At 40.9% G+C, this 19870-nt stretch overlaps 1 protein-coding gene across 1 annotated transcript; it reads right to left on the minus strand.

Annotated features, from left to right (window-relative positions):
• Positions 1-875: 875 nt before the first annotated feature.
• Positions 876-19098, minus strand: ern2 (endoplasmic reticulum to nucleus signaling 2). The gene is made up of 24 exons (XM_033624803.2): positions 18743-19098; positions 17891-18008; positions 17768-17801; positions 16309-16381; positions 16154-16226; positions 15849-15971; positions 15649-15750; positions 14298-14357; positions 13955-14171; positions 12254-12332; positions 11860-12010; positions 11022-11164; positions 10532-10714; positions 8348-8489; positions 7989-8096; positions 7798-7888; positions 6863-7052; positions 6663-6759; positions 6307-6506; positions 5254-5401; positions 4742-4869; positions 4383-4506; positions 4218-4285; positions 876-3966 (listed from the first exon to the last, which is right to left on the minus strand). Exons 1-24 carry the CDS (start codon positions 18830-18832, stop codon positions 3784-3786), a joined length of 2925 nt encoding a protein of 974 aa, XP_033480694.2. The 5' UTR covers positions 18833-19098; the 3' UTR covers positions 876-3783.
• Between the last annotated feature and the right edge of the window lie 772 nt (positions 19099-19870).

The raw sequence follows: 19870 nt of genomic DNA on the forward strand, positions 1-19870 counted from the left end.
GATCAACGAAAGGTAAGGACAACCGTTTCATTTCTCTGTCAGGTCCTTTCGGTAATATTGTCAGACACTTACAATAATAAAAATTAGGGCCGTCAAATTCACATGTTAACTTCGATTAATTAATCACAAGGAAAAAACGCGTCAAAGAAATTAAGGCTGATGAATTGTGGTCTGTGGTGCCCTCTGACCTGATGTGTCATTGAAGGCCAGACTGACTGAATCAGTCAACCTGTGACCGACTGACTAACTCTCTTTCAAAATGGACTGCAGACCAGTTTCGGCAGTCGAGGACAGGGACAATTGTGTCCAAAATCCAGCAGCTTTACTGCGACACATCTGCCAAAATTCATTTGAATTGAAATATTTTTTTTAAAAAAACTTTCACAGCAAAAATTGATATATGTGATTAATTTAAATTAGTCAATCACAGAGCATGTTATTAATTGGATCATTTTTTTAATTGCTTGACAACCCTAATAATAACAATGTGAGCCTGTATACTGCACACACAGCCGTTTGGAAAGGATCCAAACAGAGATAGACCATTTTTATTGAGGAGTTTAACCAAATACAGCCCCAAAACAGGCACTGCCAAACCCATCAGCATGTTTAGAGCCAGTATATTTTCACATCTAACTGGGTGAGCCTGTATACTGCACACACAGCCTGAGTGGTTTCACTGTACACTGGCTGCAGCGGTCTCTCTCGATAATGAACCAATTTCAAAACTTGTGGAGCATTATAAGGTAATTCCTCTACATTTGTCCAACAATAAAGTCAATAAAACATTTGTCAGTTTATTTTTCCAATCAACATCAACCCATTTGTACTGATACTGGAGAGAATAAAAATTACTTACAGTGTCCTTTTCTCTGTCTGTTTACAAACTGACGACAACACTTGATTTATTAATTTTTCAGCACACCCACAGCGTCACTTTAATTCAAGCATCCAAAAAAGTACAAAAGTTGGATTCTTCATCATTCCTTCTACTGCAGACTAATGAAAAAACCTTTATCCAGTAGTTACAGGGAGATATTTCACATATTTCTTTGTGATATTTATTTTGAGAGGCTCAAAAGCTTCAGCAATGCCGACATTCAAGACAGGAGTGGTGGAGTATACTGCATTACTGTTGAAAATGGGTAAACCAAATGTCTGTAAATTCAAATAAAATGCGCAAATGTAGTTTCTGTGGTTTCATTATTGCCTGCATAAATCAGATTTTCTCAGTATAGCACATTGCCCACATTTTAACAGTGTCATGATATTTGACTATTTCACTGAATGTACTGCCGTCAGTGAAAAAACAAGGCTGCAGAAAGGCTCAGTACATTCTTCAGTCAGTGTAGCTACATTCAGACACACATATCAAATACATAAAAACAAAAAGCAAAGTAAATATTCTTTGGCAGTTTCCACAGAGGAGCTGAGAGAAGCACAGCAGCAACAGGGACAGAGGGGAAGTAAGTGGTTTAACTGGTAAATAGATATAAAACAGATTTCCTCTATAACTTGTAACAGCAGCACAAGCTTTACTTCTCATAAAACCTGCTCTCCAGTGTTTGTGCTACCTACAGTGCTGTGACAAAGTTTGTGCACCTCACATAATGATGTTTAATCTGGACGCCAGAGCTGTTACTGTTATGGTTCTAAAAGTACTATACTCCCAAATTTTTGGTGGGACCATAGAGACAACAATTTTTTAATTGGTCCAGTATTGGATGAGAGTGCTGCAGATGGCAGCGGTTAAACGGCCGCAATTTAACCACTTTGGGGCATTTGTGCTCCGTTAATGAACATCTACTAAAAGTGATGTTTTTACCACTGACAGACTCAGACTGTTATTATAAGTGTCTGACAACATTATGGAAAGGATCCAAACAGAGATAGACCATTTTTATTGAAGACTTTAACCAAATACAGTCCCAAAACAGGCATTGCCAAACCCATCAGCATGTTTAGAGCCAGTATATTTTCACATCTAACTGGGTGAATTAGGGGTTTATTTCAACCAAACCAGGGTTGGTGGTTGCTGGAACAGTGGGAAGACAGAGCAAGATGGCTTTTGAGTTTTATTTTGATTTTGCTGACTTTGACTGAAGTGTGTTTTACGATGATAAAATTACTTTTTATTCAAATGGACTCTGGTGGAATTGGTTAAATCAATTTTGGGGCTGTTTTGTTAAACAAAAAGGATCTTATTCTTAGATAAAAAGGTCTGTCTCTGTTGGGATCCTTTCAATAATGTTGTCAGACATTAATAGCAACAATCTGAGCCGGTCAGTGGCAAAAGCACTCTGAGTGGGTGTAAACTGACAGTGCATAATTGTCCCTAGTGGCTATATTGCAGCCTGCTTCACTGCTGTTGGCTGCATCCCTCTCGTTCAATACTGGCAATTTCAAATATTGTTGTTCCTTTTAGTCACCTAGACACAAAACAACGGGAAAATAGGGCCCAGGTTGAAAAATGCTGGCACTACCCTTTAAGTTAGAGTCGTTACGATACGATACCAGTATTGGAAAAGCCTCCAATAGTGCCTACAATGCTGGATCAGCTATTGGCATACTCGCCGACACCTGAAATACTAGACTTGGTAACATGATGTCACCCATTGGTTTGCGGACTCCAACTTTAAAGCTTCAACTTTAACTTTAATTCTTAATGAAATGTAAACAGGTGAGTTATAGTAAAATTCAACCCCATACAGTTGTCATGAATGTTAAAATGAGCTATAGAGACCAAAACTGGTTTTTGTACCAGGTTGTAAGCATGTTTATTTCTGCTGTAAAGTTCGGCTGTTTAACATAAGGGTCTGTGGGGAGTTATTCGCTTCAGGAGCCAGCCTCAAGTGGCCATTTAAGGAACTGCAGTTTTTGGCACTTCCATAGTGGCTTCATTATTTTAGCACCGGAGGCTGCCACTTGGTTATAACCTCCTCTCTCCCTTGGTTTCCTGTCTGTATTTATACTATTAATTATCCAGTAGAGAAAAAAATGGAAAAAAAAAATACAATTCCCTCTGTCAAAGAAGTTATGTTTTCAGACCCGTTTGTTGGTCTGTTAGCAGGATATCTGCAAATTTATAAACATATTTCAATAAAATATTGTGCAATAGGCCAAGGAACAAGGGATTTAATTTGGGATTGGGGGGCTGGCCATTATATAATATTTTTGCTTTTAAAAAACAATAAATTATTAAAAACTTTAAAAAGGACTGCAATGTAGAATAAGGATAAAAAATCTCCACACATCACCTAACTTAGAGCTCAAACCAGTGCTGTAACAGGACATGGTTATTACACTTTTTGTCTTTTTTTCCCTGCTGCACCTTATTAAAAAGCTCTTCTGTTAACTGTGCTCTCCAGATCTCATTCAAGAGCTATAATGTGTTTGTTTCCCACAAACAAAATCAGATGTCGCTCCGGCAAAAGTAAGAATCACCTAATTTATTTTATAAATGGTTCTGATGGAGTCACACATTAAGATGTAGTTTAAAAACATTGCTATGATTAATATAACAAATGTATGCAGCCTTTCCGAATGTGCGTACTCTTAGTGTTTTCTGTTTGATTAAAATCGTTTCTTGATCAACAGCTGCAGAAAAAGGAAATAACAAGAACTTTAGGGATATAAAAAACTTTTTCACAGCACTGTATCTTCCCCCAAAAATCAGTATGGGCTTTACAAAAGCAATAACAGGGCACTGTCAGCAATTTCTGTTGCTCACAAAAAACTTCTCCAGTGTGTGTGCAGAGCATGGAGCGCAGAGTCATGTCAATGCTATTTGGCGTTGGGGGACAGATAGTAGGGGTGAAACAGTCTCTCACTGGAGCAGATGCTCAGAGCAGCATGTGTATGCATCAGTAACCGTGGAAACCGTGAGGTGAAGTAGCTGACAAAGCCTTCGGGCAGCTCGCCGAGAGTCTCCTGTACCTCCTTTGGCAACTCGTGGTAGTGATGCTTCTGTAACATGCAATATTAGCATACATGTGTCAGAGTGTGTCTCCATGTATGAAAAAATATTAGACTCAATCCCATTTCTTATTTCTACCCCTAGCCCTCATTTTTGAGTGCCGCCTTGCACTCCCAACAAGAATCGGGTCACCATAGCCCTACATGTGAACACGCACAACAAAGGGGGTAAGGGCTAAGTGGTAGGGACAAGGGGTATTTTGGGATTTGGCCTAGGTGTATCAGTAAGCATGCAGGCTGACCTTATTCCTCATGGCTCTCAGCAGATCTCTGACCGAGTTTCCTTTATATGTCCTGAACCGCCTCAGGTCTGGAACGCACACAGGAAGAAATGGATTACAGACCGTCCTGCACAGGTGTGAACAGAGCAGTTATGTGAAACTGTGTGGGTGTGCTGGTGCCTTTACCTGTCTGCAGAGGCACTGAGATATGCATCCTCCAGTTGGTTCGCACCACTCCTCTTCCTGCAGTCTCCAGTCTGACCACAATCGGACTATCTGCTGGTTCCTTCTCTATGCGGTCACTGACGTCCTACATATGCACACAAACGTTAAAACAGAAACTACGCCTCCCACATACATACTTAGACCCTTTTGCACGTTTCCTGCTCTGTGTTTATTATCAGAAAATTAAAAAAAATGTATCTAATTAGAATAAACCAGAAAGAAATAACTTTTTCAAACTAGTAATCATTAAAAGAGGCCTGTAGTATCACAAGAGAGACAGCTGATCCTTTGTGTATGTGTGACCAACTGGAAAAAGACACCTGGAAAAAGAGCAGCTGCTTCTCGGGGCTCCAGAAGAACGGATGTTTGAGCACACAGGCTGTGGAGGGCCGGGACTCAGCCTCAGCACTGATCATCTTCTCAATCAGATCCTGTGCTATGACGTCATCTAAATTAAGAGAAAAACAGTTGTCAGGTTTTCATGTATTATTTTACTTTTGTCCAAAATACAGCCTTCCAACCTTCGTCTTGAGAGACAGTTCTACCTAAGACGCAGAAGTCATAGAAGAAGTCATAGCAAGAAAATCCTTTGAGCACTGAATGTATTGGCGAAGAAGTTGAATTGTTGAGTTGTGATTTTATCATCGTGGTTCACTAGATCTTTTAATGCAGGACAAGGAGGTGGTTTGATAAATCAGAATCTTTCTATTGGAGAATTTTATGCAGAAGTATTGTGGAGGAACTGAGTGAACAAGCTTTAATGATGCGGCATAAAAACATGTTTACGCATGAACCAAGCCAGGAAAGACATTTGCAAAAACACCACTCTCACCATGTATATCCTCCATAAAATGCGAGAGTGAATATTCTCCTGACAGGATGTTGACCTGTCGACGTAATGCATCACCAAAAGGGTGCTGCCCCCTGCTGACCACGTAGTAAAACACACAGCCTGCTGAGAACACGTCCACAGCTGCTGTCTGTAGAGAGAAAAGAAGGACAATGGATCAGACAAAATACCCATCTCTACATCAGAGTTCCTCAATCTTGGGGTCCACTTAGTTTGTGGGTTAAGATGTATTTAGGGACAAAAAAAAGTCTCTATAAAAAAATTAAATATAAAGGTTTTAGGGTCGGGACACATGCACCGTCTTTAAAACTGTGGAAATAGCAAGGTCAGGCTCTGGGTGGTAAAACTGTGCCTGCTCTTTGCCAGCTTTAAATGGTGCAGAGGCAAGTTGTGCCTGACGTTGCTGTAAGACCATAACCAGCACCATATCATAGCCTAAAATATCCATGGGACAGATTTAAAGCTCTGAGAAGCCCTGCACTAAAATGATCAACTTCTCCTTCACCTTTACCACCAACTGATATTTATGGAAGAAAGGAAAGATATCTGATGTTTGTGACTAGTTGTTCCTCATCACATGACATGCGGTGCTCATTGCTGCACTCCAAAAGTTTAACTTTGTTTATCTTACAGTGCAGCCGCTGAGCCCTGAAAGATAGGCACTTGGGACTTGGGAACACTTGTGCCCTGTAGTGGTGTCACTCTAAATTTTTGAGCGAGCCTTCCACACGTCTACACTGACCACCATAAATTTGAGAGCACAAATAACATGGCATGTGAACAACATTTAAAAGAAGTAATAATTCTTTTATAAGCTATTTGGCACTCCTTGTATGTCTTAAAACTAAATACCAAAGTATGTCTGATTCAAATTCACACGACACAATGAAAATTTTGGAACAGGTGCACAGACCTCCAAGCTACATATGAACCTGTTTTATCATCTATAACTTTCTCACTGTGTCCTTTTTAGCTAACAAATTGACCTAATGTTCAAAGAAAGACACTTCTGCTGAATATGTGGGCGCAACCTACCGGTTTGTTGCCAGGAGTATCCCGCAGTACTTCAGGAGCTATCCACCCTTCAGTTCCTGGTATTCCTGACCGCAAAGAGAAGCTGCTCCGACCGTCTGGGATCTTCTTACAGAGTCCAAAGTCAGAGATGAGAGCTCGGACTCGACCCAGCGCACTGGGGCCAGAAAGGAGGATGTTTCTGGGCTTCAGGTCACGATGGACTAAGCGGACAGATGATGAAGAAAACAATGTTTAGCTGTTCAGGTTAAGCTGTGCTAAAGTGCCATCTGTGTCTGGAGGAAAGAATTTAGAAACATCATCTCTGTTTACACTTGTATGTGTATGTGTATATATCTATATGAGTGTGTAACTCAGACCTATGTTGAGCGAGTGGAGGTGTGAGAGGCCACTCATGGTCTGTCCCAGCAGAGTTATAGGATTCAGCTCAGGAAAACAAGACGGATCCTCCACATACTGCACAGACACATAAAAACATATGATGGTTTTGTTATTAAGGGATGTCATGTTAAACAGGAACTACTTAATAAGGATAACATAAAGGCCCTACAGTACTGACCTGCTGCAGGGTTGCAGTGCACAGCTCAATGGCGATGTAAGTGAAGAGGCGGTCTCTCTCTGTGCAGAAATATCGGATGACATTTGGGTGTGTGTCAGACTCTCGGAGGAGCTGCACCTCGCGTTCTGCTACCTCAAAACACTCTGGCAATATTCGCTTCACCGCTACGTGGCGTCCATCAAAATTACCCCTAAAGTCCCAAAAAAAGAAGACATTAAGCACAGTGCTGTATGTGCCACAGAACAATGAAGTTTATCTCAGAAACTCAGTGTGTTGTTGTTTGTTAACATTAGCACATTTTGTACGGTGATAGTGTTTCCTTTACAAAGCATACCATAAATATTTAGTTTGATTTTCACCACAAAAATCAAATGTCTTTGTTGTTGGAGACATTTTGACATTTCACATGGGGAAAAACACAGGTGTAACTAATTAAAATTAACAATGGCTGCATTCCATTTAGCTGTGTCAGTTTTTGAGTCCTGGTATTGTTAAAGCTGGCTGTCTGTCACACTGTCATGACCAAGGGGCAACCTCCAGGGTGAAAGTGAAGTCTACTGTTAAAGCCACAATCTGTTTGAAATCACAGTGACCATTTAGTCACCTTTATATTATATTTATATGTATTATAGACTGTATATTATGCATGGATTATGTAATATGCTGTTTGTAGAGGTATGCAGTGGACTGTTTAGAAAACAGTTTATCGGATGGTGTGTTTACTGACTCTCCAACATCCAAGATTTGACATTCGGCTGCCAGCCAACAACAAATAAACAAGGTGGTAATAAACAAAAGTCTATGTGGGTGGTAAGAAAATGTGTGGCAGAAATGTAAAGCACACCAGTTTAGCACTTAATGATCTAAAACATGCAAATCCAATACGGTAATTTGAGGGCCAGGCGCATTAAAAAAATTAAATACACATACTGTACCTGAACACAAATGTTCCCGCTGTGCCATGTCCAAGCACCTCAGACGGCGTGAAGGAGATTTTACCAACCTGCACCTCCTCACTGTTTCCCTCTGAGAGAGCGAGAGAGGAAGGAAGAATGAAGCAGCTAGAAATTAATCTCATCTGAATGTTGAGGGACAAGAAAAAATAATATACAGTTTGATGTGTTACCCGCTGTGGGTTGGGGCCCTGAGGTGCCGTTTCTATCGACATCTGAAGTGCTGCCCCCGCTGTGAGTGCGAGGACTAGGTGGAGGGGCAGCAGATGCAGGCTGAGACTCTGAATACAGAAAAGTGAAGATATTCAATGTGTGTGTCTCTTTCTCTGCACCCAGTTTAATCAAGTACTGAAGAATATTGATGATGTCTAGGCTCTGAGAAAAATTATACTTCAACACTTATTTATGCAGTTTAATAATCCATTTCTCAAGTGCTATTCAAAGGAAAATGTTTAATCATTGAACTGGGGCCAAAGGTCACTAAATAAAGAGAACACAGCTTGACAGAGAACTTGTGTTGTAAGTAACTCACCAGTGGAGATGTTTGTGTCAGTGGAGAGGGTTGCATCTGAGGGGACCTGGGTCACGGTCTGCATGTTTGTCTGCATGCGCTGGAGACGAGACTCAAGAGCCTCCTCCAGCTGCCTTTGAGCTTTTAGCTGATGAGCTGTGCGCTGGAGAAACATACACAGATACAGATCATATTAAACACTGTTGGAAGATGCTGGTTGAGAGTCAGTATTGAAGCAGACAAATAGCTGGAGCTCTTCTTTGAAAGAGTATGACATTATAAAGCTCTCTTTTACAGCACTGCTGCGGCACTAAAAACACAGCAAACTACCGCTCAGCCAAAATGTTATGAAAGACAAGTGTTGAGACACTGATAAAAGAAAAAGGCATTTGAAGTGCATGGCACCCCATAATCATTATTTCAGCGACAAATTATCCTTCATTATATGAACTCAGTAATGCATGAATTTGAGGCATGAGTGCTGTTTTAAAGAGTTTCATAGTGTAAGCATTTTGCATTAGAGGTTAGCAGCACTCATGAGAAATTTCGCTCTACAAATACATTTGTACTTATCTATTATGATTTATTGCCCAAATTTCTGTACATGAAGACATGTATTGGTTATTTTTTTAAAATCTTTTTCTTATCCCTGTTAATAATAAGTCGAATGTATACATGGAGAGACATCACATAAAGCTATTTTATTGTATTACTAAGGCAAGAAATCTATTAGAAAGCAAACTTGTGTGGTTTCTACTTCTAGGTTTTCACTGAGAGCAGCCTCAAAAGACCAAACAAAAATGCAGCCAAAAAGAGTTTGTGTTTTGGTAAGAGTTTAGGGCACCCTGTGGAGTTTTTGTATAAACAAACAAAAGTTATGTTTGCATTCACTAATGCTCACCAACATGCGCTGTGTGTATCTAAAATGTGTTGAATGTATTTCCTTCCTCATAAAATATTTGGATTTTTTAAATCTACCATTATTTCCATCCATGTCCTAGCTTTTACAGATGTCCCCATCCTATCTCAGTAATTCGTATTTGGGCCAATCAAGGCATGTGTTAACTATCGGGATTGGCTATACTGAGCCACATAGAGCCCGATCCAATCTTTTGTCAGCTGTCACACAAATGTTTTTTTCTGCGAAGCGTTAACGCACAGCAACTTGGGACTCCAGCCATCGTCAACTCTCCAACTCTCTGCTGTCTATCTGTCTCTCCACTCTGTGTGTGTGAGCAGAGGCTGAATCCCTCCCACAGGGAAACACCACACACCATAAACAACATCAAAATGCACTATGACAATGTTTATTGATGTATTTAGCTACTGTATCTGCACCACGCCACTGCAAGTGCAACAAAATCCCGCAAGCAAACGTACAATATGACAAAATGTAATCCACATAAAAGGTGTGCAATTGACGAAAATAAACACGCAGCGGAATGCAGTTTGTTCAGGTAACTCAGGCAAAGGCTGCACCAAATCAACAAACACTAGAAAATACTATCTTAAAGGGACAGATACATTCCCTTAAGAAGGCCACAAGGCCAAAAAGATAGAAGAAAGTGTCTGTTATTTTATTTTTATCATTAGTTTGTTAAAAAAAAAATAAAAAAAAATGGATCAGCTTGGATGTCGGGAATTTTTTTCTTGATGCACTGCAAAGCTATAGAATTATCAGGCATATACACTGCACTGATTTTAATGACTAAAATACTTGAAGTGTGCACTGTGCAGCTGTATTATCTAGAAAAATCAGGATTCGGTAGCGGCATAAGCTCAATATTAAATTACTTGGTTCGGGATCAGGGGAAAAAAGACTTCATCGGGACATCCCTACTTGCTATCAGTCGTCTTCTGCCCTATCTTTTCTGATGCATTGCTGCATATCTTGGAGTGATACCACCACCTGCTAAATAGTGGAATAGTGTAAAACTGACGGCGGAACTGTTCACATCATCCAGGTACGCACACACATGCATGTGCATCTTTGTGAATGTGCGCAAGATAAACAAAACAGTGACCCACTCATAGAAAAACAGCCCCGTAGCGCTGCAAAAACTCCACGGGATACTTTCAAGCTCTTGCTTGTACCATCATGACTGCCTGAGATTGATAGAGTTTGTCACCATATGTTCCTATAAACCTAAAAAACATCTCAAACACACATGCATCCAAACAACTAGACAAAAAACACAAACTCACAACAGGGTATGTGAGCGCAAAGGCCAGCCACCCTCCCAGCAGCAGCGTCAGAACAGCTAAAGTGAGCCGGTCCTGAGTCATATAGACAGGCAGCACGGCGGCCGGTTTCTGTCCTGTCGTCTTCCCATCCACCTCTTCTCTATTAGCATTAGTGTCGCTATGGCCACCAGCAACTGCCTGGAACTGAAGGACACAAAAAGACAACAGGGACGAGAAAAAATGGAAATATAATGAGGTGTCATTTGTTTTTATCTTTGTTTGTCATCATTGTTCTCCGTAAAGCAGTTTATGGTGATAAGTGGCTGTTAATGGGGCATTTGGCAGTTTGTCACATCATTGCCTTGGTCTCTGAGACAGCTTCAAGTGTGCTGTAATAGACAGTAATAAACTGATAGGAGAGGGCTATTGTCAGATATCACTCCTGTGATGTACTGACTCTCAGGTGCAGACTGCTGCAGTGACACAGAGGTAGTTTGGAGCTGTGACTCACATAGCGCTGATGGTAGTAGGAGGCAGGGGAGGCAGAGGAGGCAGAAGGTCGAGGGGGGATGACTGCCTCGCCAGAACGCTGCAGGCCGGCTGGGAAATCCCTCAGCATGGTGGTGTGAGCGACTGGAGGGAGCTCATGATGACCTAAAACACATGGATATAATGCATTCAGAGCTGCGTGAGTGTCTGTGTTTGTGTCGGGGTTTGGATCACTTTCTTGAGTGGTCATTAAATCCGGGATGTTATAAATTTGAGGGAGTTTTGTGACCTTTTTTTCTTGCTTTCAAAAACTAAGCTAATGTAAAAGGATTTCAGATTTGGACATTTGAGAAGAGAGGAGTCATTTAACTAGGAATTACATTCCAGGTGAATTAAACTCTTCCTCAACAAGAAAAAAGCTTGAGGATGAATTTTAATGTCTCTGCATGCAGTTTGAAACACGTTGAACATAAGGTGAGATTTTCTAAGCATAAATTATTGTGATTTTTGCTTGTTTAAGCCCCATGTAGCTTCTCTGCTCACAGGCAGACAGAATGCACCTTCTGCAGCGACAGGGATCAAATATCTTGCTGTCATTTTTAAATGAACACTTTTCTCAATCAATATGTTTTGCAAGAAAATAAAGAACCTTGATAATTACTCTGTGATTTGGAAGTATAGTTTACACAATACATACACTCAATTCATATTAATATGCTATGGCAGTAGGTACATGTCACCATAAATTACAGAAGTAGTTTAGTTTGATCAGCCACCCACCTTTTAGGAAGTTTAAATTTTCATTGCTATTGAATGACATCCACTAATGACGGTTTGTGTGTGTGGGTTTGTGTGTTTACCTATTAGCAGCCAGTGGTTTTTCTGGCTGTTTGTGCTCCCTGGTGGGTAGCGCACATCGGTAGACGGTGTGATCTCACACTCCCCTCGCTCTCTGACTGTCACTCCAGCTGTCACCGGACCCTCGATTCGAGCCAAAGTCAGTCCCTGAGGCTGCCATGGCAACAAGAAGCAGAAAACCAGTCACAGAACAGCTATCTTGTCATCTTGTCATCGCCCCAACTTATTATCAGTTCCTGTCTGTCTGACACACCTGATCTGATCACTGTAATTACTATTAGTGTCCTGTTGAAGCAGGAGGGAGAATCTCCACAGGAAGCATGACATGGATGACTAAAAGAACTGTCAGTGTGAGTGCAGTTATACGATGAACACAGATTATATATTTACACTCACCACTAATGAGACTCCATGGTGGACAAGGGACGTGGAGGCGTAGAGGTGAGTGTCCAGTTTTCCGACATAGAGAGTGGGTCTTAACGAGAAAAAAGTCATGTTATTCTCTCAGCTAATTATTTATTCATAATTATTATTATTCATTTTTCATTGAGATACCTCAAACATGTAGTGATTTTTATCACATGGAATAGATTAATTGACTCAAGACAAGAAATAGCTTTCCACAGATTTCCAAAGTATAGCAATGGATGAAAAAAATAAACACCAGTTTGAATCAAGTTTTGTCACTGTTATAAAGTCACAAAAAATACTTGTTTCTGATTGACTGGCAGGTGTCCTTTAAAAGAAATAACCCCGTCATTTAAAATATAGCTCCAGCCAACAGTTTAACAACCGCTGTAAATCAGCACACTAGACACTGTATATTAAACTGCAGCACCAATAGTTCATGCTGCCGTTCCAGTTAACTCACAGTGGTAACAAACCTAACCAAGGATAAATAGAGTGGGTGATGTTTTTAAAGGGATCGCAGGGGATTGTTTCAGTGTACTACCTACAGTAGATAGCGTTTAGCACACCACCAGTTTGCAGAAGCAGAGAGGAGTAGTGACATGGAAGCTAAGCAAAGCTCTGCTTTGGTAGGGGGCAGCAGCAAAGTATATTTCAGCCACCTAAAAAAACACCTGTACACTGTAGAATATTTACACCACTTTACCTTGCTATCAGACAGGCCTTTTTGGCGTGGCACTGAAGCCATTGTCTATGCTCTCTTCAAAGCCAGACTCCATTAGCAAAAACAGTCATGTTAACCCCAAACACAAGAGCTGCAGGTCTACCGCTGCTGCGATCAGTTTCAACAAGGTGACTGATGAGTATTTAAACACACACAGACAATGAGCTGATTTAATGTGTTGAGTGTTTTGTAATGACTTTGTATGTTTGTTTTACTATTTGTCTGCTTTTTATAATGTTGTCTTTTGTGTTTTGGTGAGCCCATGGTGGACAAGAAACATATATTTCATTCTATTCTATTAGTTTGTGTTGTTTTGTGACTAAAGTTTAAAAGGGTTACTTCAGATTCACCAAAGTCACACAAGACTGTTTCTATAAATTGAGTCTGGGGCCTTTAAAGAGAGCATAGTTTAGTTTCTGTTTCAGTTCAGTCCCTCATCATAAAGGGCTGTCTGACGGCAAAGTTAAGTGATGAAAATATTCCAAATATAGCGTACACTAAAGCTGTTATTGATTATTTACGGTGAGCTTTTTTAGGTGGCTAACATAGGTTTTGCTCCTGCCCTCCATCCACAGCAGTACATTGGTTAGCTCCCGTTTTGGTACTCCTGCTTCTCCAAATTTGAGTCATGCCATCCACCATCTACTGCAGGTAATACACTGACTGTGATTAAGTACCTCATTCGACCCCACTTGAAAAAAACCTAAGGTAACCTGACAGAGAAAATAACAGATTCAGCAGTTCTTGATCTTCCGTCCCCCCATTAAATTTCAATGCCAGGACACCTTTCAGTGTATCATCACTTACTTACATTTTAAATAAGCTTGTAGGAGCAAATTGGAAAAGTGTTGGCCAGGCTTTGTGCAGTCTGAGAGCCCTCTAGTTAGCACTTGAATAAATAATGTAATCAGACGGATGAACATTACAAGGCTCTTTCGTATTCATGTTTATAATGTTATTCTTACACAAGTTGTGTTTGTGCGCTGGCTTGCTCCTTCACAAACTGATAGCTCCACTTCAGTGTGGAGTGTGTGTCTGCCTGGTCGTTGGCAGAAGAGAAGGTGAGGAAGCGAAGCGTTTCCATGGCGAGGGACAGGTGGGGGGCGTGTCTCAGAGAGTCTCCGGAGTACAGGTAGACCCCTACGACGGGCGATCCATAGTTCTGACTCCACAAGACGTCACCTGAAAGACAGAAACACACACTTGCAGACTTATGCTGGAGTTGAGATGTAAATAAACACATCAACCTCTCACACACATAAAAGGTGATAAAATATTCACATAATAAAACCACACATCTCCCCCTACCTGTCTCTCTGTCAACTGTCACAACAAGACCATCACCACTCGACACAAGATGGGCCATCTCTGTAGGTGCAACAGGTTGGACGTGTCAGCTTTGAGTCTTTCACACATGCTTGCAGATTTGAATGAACAAAGTCTTTGTTCTTTTGATTGCCAAGTTTTAAACAGCTTTATCTACATGTTTTAAATATGAATATTACACCAGAAAGCACTTAGAGCTAAATCTATACCTCAAACAACATGTATCAAAAGGCACGGCCTGACTTGACTCATTCAAGTAAGTACAATATTTCTAACTTTTTCTTTGACTGATGGTTTAACTTAATACTTTATTTGACCTCAATATGAGATCTAACATCTCCTTGGTGGAAGTAAATAACTAAACTTTGAGAAGAAAGTGAATCCTTGACCTTGAAAATAGTTAGACAACACATTTAAATATAAATTAGCACTTACATGTTATAAATATAACATTACAGTGACTAAAGTGACTCTAATTCTTCTCAAATGCACCTGTTCTGTAAATACAGGTATCCAAAGATGTGTTTTTTAAAGATCCAGTGTGAAAGATTTAGGGGACTGACAGAAACTGAATATAAACTGAACTAAAAATTTAAACACTTGTTTCTTCTCTAGTTTTTCACAGGTTTAAATGAAAGATCTGAGACATTTTTATGCAGTCAAAACATATATTTCTTTCACATTTTGGTCTAAAATGTGTTAAAATCTGTGTCAGTAAGTACTTCTCCTTTTCCAAGATGAGCCATTTATGTTTTCATGTCGGCCATCGTTGGCAGCCCCATTGCAACAAGAGCTTCTGAAAAACACTTTGTAAAATCTGAAACTGCTTTATTCTGTGTTTAAACCACTATGTCTGTTTGTTTCAGAGAAGAAGAGACCTCTGTGGATAATTCAACTACTGATAAAAATCTTCTGAACATCTTGATTGGAAGTTATCAGAGGAATAGTGTCAGCACAAATTAGCAGGTGCTGGGCTAACGGCCTGCCTCCGACATGCCAAACAGCGTCAGAGAAACACTATTTTGTGACATGAAACTGCTTTATTCAGTGTTTTTAGAGGAAAAGACTTCTGTTCCCAGTAAAAACCTCCTGATCAATGAACACTGAAGGAATTCTAATCAGGAGAAGATTCAGCTGGTTGAAATCTGCAACCCTCACTGCTAGATGTCACCAAATCCCCCTAAATCCCCACACTGATTCTTAAAAGCTCTAACTTATCACATAGCAGGTTCTGCAAGAGTGTTATACATTCATGTTTACTTTAAAATAATCCAGCCAATTAACCCTCCATAACTCAGTGTGTGTGCAGGGGATGTGTTTGTGAGAGACGTACTGTAGTCCTGTTTGTCATCGTATGGTGGAGCAGAGTAATCATTGTAAGTAGCGTTCCATTGCAGCTCCTGTGTCTTGGTGTCAAACATGGTAACCATGTATTCTGGGAAAAAAAAGGACAGGTGCAAATTTCAACAGTAATCCAAGGTGCACAACTGTGTGTCTTTATGTGTGCAAGGCATGTTAGTGTGCATGACATACCTGTGCGTCCAATGTAAAGTAGGGGAGTGTTGGGGCAGATGGATTCAGAGGTGGAGGTGGTTAAACTGGTTTGCTTTTCGCCTGTCTCAGGATCGACCACGATCCACACATCCTGCTTTTTACCTTCATGTGCACACCCACACACACACACACACACACACAGAGAAATGTTGGCCAACAGCAGTACAGTATTTCAAATATTTATGTCTTGTCTGTCATGCTCCGTCTCTGACAACTGTCTGTCTCACACACAATTTTAAGACCAAGCAGGTCTGCACATACAACACACACACACAGTGTCTCACCTGTATAGAGTATACCATCAGAGCTCCTGCAGGGAGCCGACTGGACCAGCTCTGGGATGGTGAAGGGCAGTTTCTGCAGGTACATCAAAACAATAAGGTTATAAAGAGAAAACTAACACATAAAAACACGCACACAAATGTGCTGCATTGTTTACCATCAGGCCTTCCTTGTGTTTGCCCCCCAGGATATACAAACTGCCATCGTTGGGGTCTGGGAGAAACCCCGGCCTACAGAAACAACATTCATACATCAGTTCATTGATTATTTGGAGTATGTCAACACTGTTGCACCAATATATCTTTGAATATCTCACTTTGTCCGAAAGGTCAGTGTTTTTGAACCTAGACCACCTTTTCCCATGTTTTTGCATCTAAGTGATTAATGGAGACAAATTTTTTGAAATTGATCGAGTATTGAGATAGAGGCTACGGGCAGCTGTACACCGTCACTTTATGTCCATTTAAAGTGCTTGTTTTTGTCGCTGACAGACTCAGATTGTTATCATAAGTGTCTGACAACAAAAGGAAAAGACCCTGCAGAGAAATAAAACATTTTTCTTTACTATTCACTGATCTGGTCTGTGTCTTTGTGTGTCTAACATAGTCTTGCTAAAGCATAAGTCTCATTCTAAAATCTTACAGCCACAGGGTCCAGATTTCTCCTTAGTCATTAGTTCAAGGTCCACACAGTTTAATATATTCAGTGTCATACTTGTGTTTGGTCATGGCGTTGAGCTAGTTTGCTGCCTCTGTTAAGTAGCTGTTTATTATTTACTCACTAAACAGCAGAAAACGGTACTTCACAATAAAAGCTGCGTGCCAGAATTCACTGTACTCCAAGATAAAGTGTGTTTTTTACAAACTTGACATGTTTGCGAGTCACTTGCGGTCCATTCAGAGCAGACCCTTGACCCACTTTTGGATTGCAACCCACCAGTTGGGAACCACTGCTTTTGATGACACTAAGCTATGCTTTCTGTACTCCAACACTCTTCCCATCACTCCTCTCTCCAACTCTCTCTAACGTTTCCATTGTTGTGTTTCCCGCAACAAGTCACCTCAGGACGAGACTTCTCCTTGGGCGAGAGTTGGTCACAGTAACAAACATACCAGCGAAAGGTAAAGAAAAACATTTCATTTCTCTGTAGGTTTTTTCTGTCATGCTGTCAGACACTTCTAATAATAACAATCTGAGCCAGTCAGTGCGAAAAAAGCACTTGTAACGTGTGTGCAATTGCCTGTAGGGATTACACTGCAGCCTGTTCTGCCAGTGCGGCTGGAGCGCTCTCTCTCACTATTGACCCAGTTTAAAAACTGTTGTTCCCATTAGTCTCTTGGACACAAAAACATAGGAAATAAGGGTCTAGGTTTAAAAAAAAAAAAAAAAGTTTCCATTTAATTAATGTGTTTTTTTTTCTGAAAGGCTTAGCTGAATTAAATGATTGCAAAATTGGCACAACTAGGGAGTATCTGATCAGCGGAAAAGTAAACATGACTACAAATTTGCCACAATTTGGTATACTGTGCTATGAACATATTCCTAATGTATTGCATGGATGTTTAAATACTGTATATATATGCATGTGTACTTGCACGCGTATGTGTGTTACTCACTCTGTGAGGTAGACAGGTACTTGAATAATGGGGTCTGAAAGAAATCAAAGAACAATGTCATGAGAAATATTTAAAAATGACAAAAACATGATGATTTAGAAAACAGTGTTTATGTGTATGAACCTTCTCGTAGGGTCCACTTGATGTTCCCTGACTGTTTGGAGACGGCGTGCAGACTACCGTCCAGCGTGGAGACAAACAGGAGGGATTCTGGGAGGGTGACCGATCTGACTCCTCCAACCTGATGGGTCGCCAGCAAGAGGAAGAGAAAGAGAAAGGAACTTAAAACCAGCTGTCTGACAGTCGTCAGGTCATGAACATCTGAGATTTCAGCATAGCTAGACTGTCAGTGCAGCATGTGTGTGTGCGTGTTAGTGGGTGTGTCAGATCCGTCTGGGGTTGGCAGCCCAGCTTTGCAGTAAATTTCATCTCCAGTAATAATACTGAGTTCCTCATTTAGCAGGATATCCTTGTCCCTTCCTCCTCCTCCTCCTCCTCCTCCTCTCAAGACTTTACCCTGTACTGAACTTGTCTGTGTTTGTCTGAGAGCGTGTGTGTGTTCACCACTCCCATATTTACCCACTAACGGGTGGTAACTGGCAACACAGAACTGCACAGCACACCATTGAAAGCACCATATCTTTATGGGAAACACTGACTCAAGACATGCATAGAGACGCTCGTGCACGCGCACAGACGTTGAAACACACGCACACACAGTGAGACACACACAAACACACACACACACACACACACACACACACACACACACACTACACACAGTATTAACTTTCTTCCGGCAATTTGGACCAAACGTCCTATCATCATATCATGGCAACTTTACTCGAGCCTGAAATAGACACAGAGGAGCGGTGGGATGCCAGTTGCGGTCTCCGCTGCGCAGAAATAGCAAGACCCAGGCGGTACTAACAACAACAGAAACACCCACACACAGTTTAAGGTTACAAACTTTACCTGAAATACTGTGCCTTCCCAGGACAGCAGGAGGAGGAGGAGGAGCAGGCGTCCCACAGCCCCCATGACCCCCAAAACACTTTGCTTCATGGCTGTGAACAAACGGTGGACTAAAGCTATTGAACTAGCAACAGAGGTCGAACTCTCTGTCCATTTCCAGCGCGCGCGTCCATCTGTCAGAGAGTTAGCACCGGCAGTTAAACATCGTTAAAGCCGCGCGAAGAACCAACAAACACGGTGAAAGCTAAGCTAGCAGCACCGCTTTAAATCCATAATAACAGCAACGTTGCCGTTCTTGTCACTTTCCCATATTTCCGTGTTGGGACGGAACCGGTGACGTCAGGAGCGGACCGTCAGGCAGCGGAGGGGGGCGGGTACCATCGTATCCCTGCGCTGAGGCTCAGCCAATAGGAGGAGAGGGTTGGAACAGAAGGGGCGGGGCTATAGAAACGGCTGGAACACGTGGAAACAGACAGCAGGGCAGTTGTGAGCGCAACAAGAGCGGGTTTTTGTGCAATAGAAAGTGGTGGAGTGCGTCATTGTCTGTTCACTCTCCTCTTACACTCCCTACAGCACTGGGACAATGTAACTTAGTACAATTACTCAAGTACTTTACTTACAGTCAAAGTACTTGTACTTTTCTTGCGTATTACCATTTCATACAACTTTATACTTCTAGTCCACAACACCTCAGAGGCAAATATTGTACTATTTACTCCTCTATATTTGTCTGACAGCTTTATATTATCAATTATATACAATATTTCTTCCTAGATGTAGTAGAGTAAAAATATGCCATGGCATGAAAAGACTTGAGTAAAGTACCTTGGAATCTGTACTGAAGTGCAGTAGGCCTACATTAGTAAATGTAATCAGTTACAGTACTTTCCACCTCTGACTTTCCCTTCAGTAGATTTCAGTTGGAAATACTGTACTATTGACATTTTATTTCCTTATTTTTCATTTGGCAGGTAGTGACATTGCAGGTAAATAAATTAATATAATTTTACGAAATATAATGGATTACTATTGATTTCCTGTATAATTAATAATACTATATTCATTATTAAGTATATACAATATTTCCATCTGTGATGGAGTAGAAATATACCATGGCATGAAAAGAAA

Source organism: Epinephelus lanceolatus, chromosome 3, assembly GCF_041903045.1.
Source record: "Epinephelus lanceolatus isolate andai-2023 chromosome 3, ASM4190304v1, whole genome shotgun sequence".
Taxonomy (NCBI): domain Eukaryota; kingdom Metazoa; phylum Chordata; class Actinopteri; order Perciformes; family Serranidae; genus Epinephelus; species Epinephelus lanceolatus.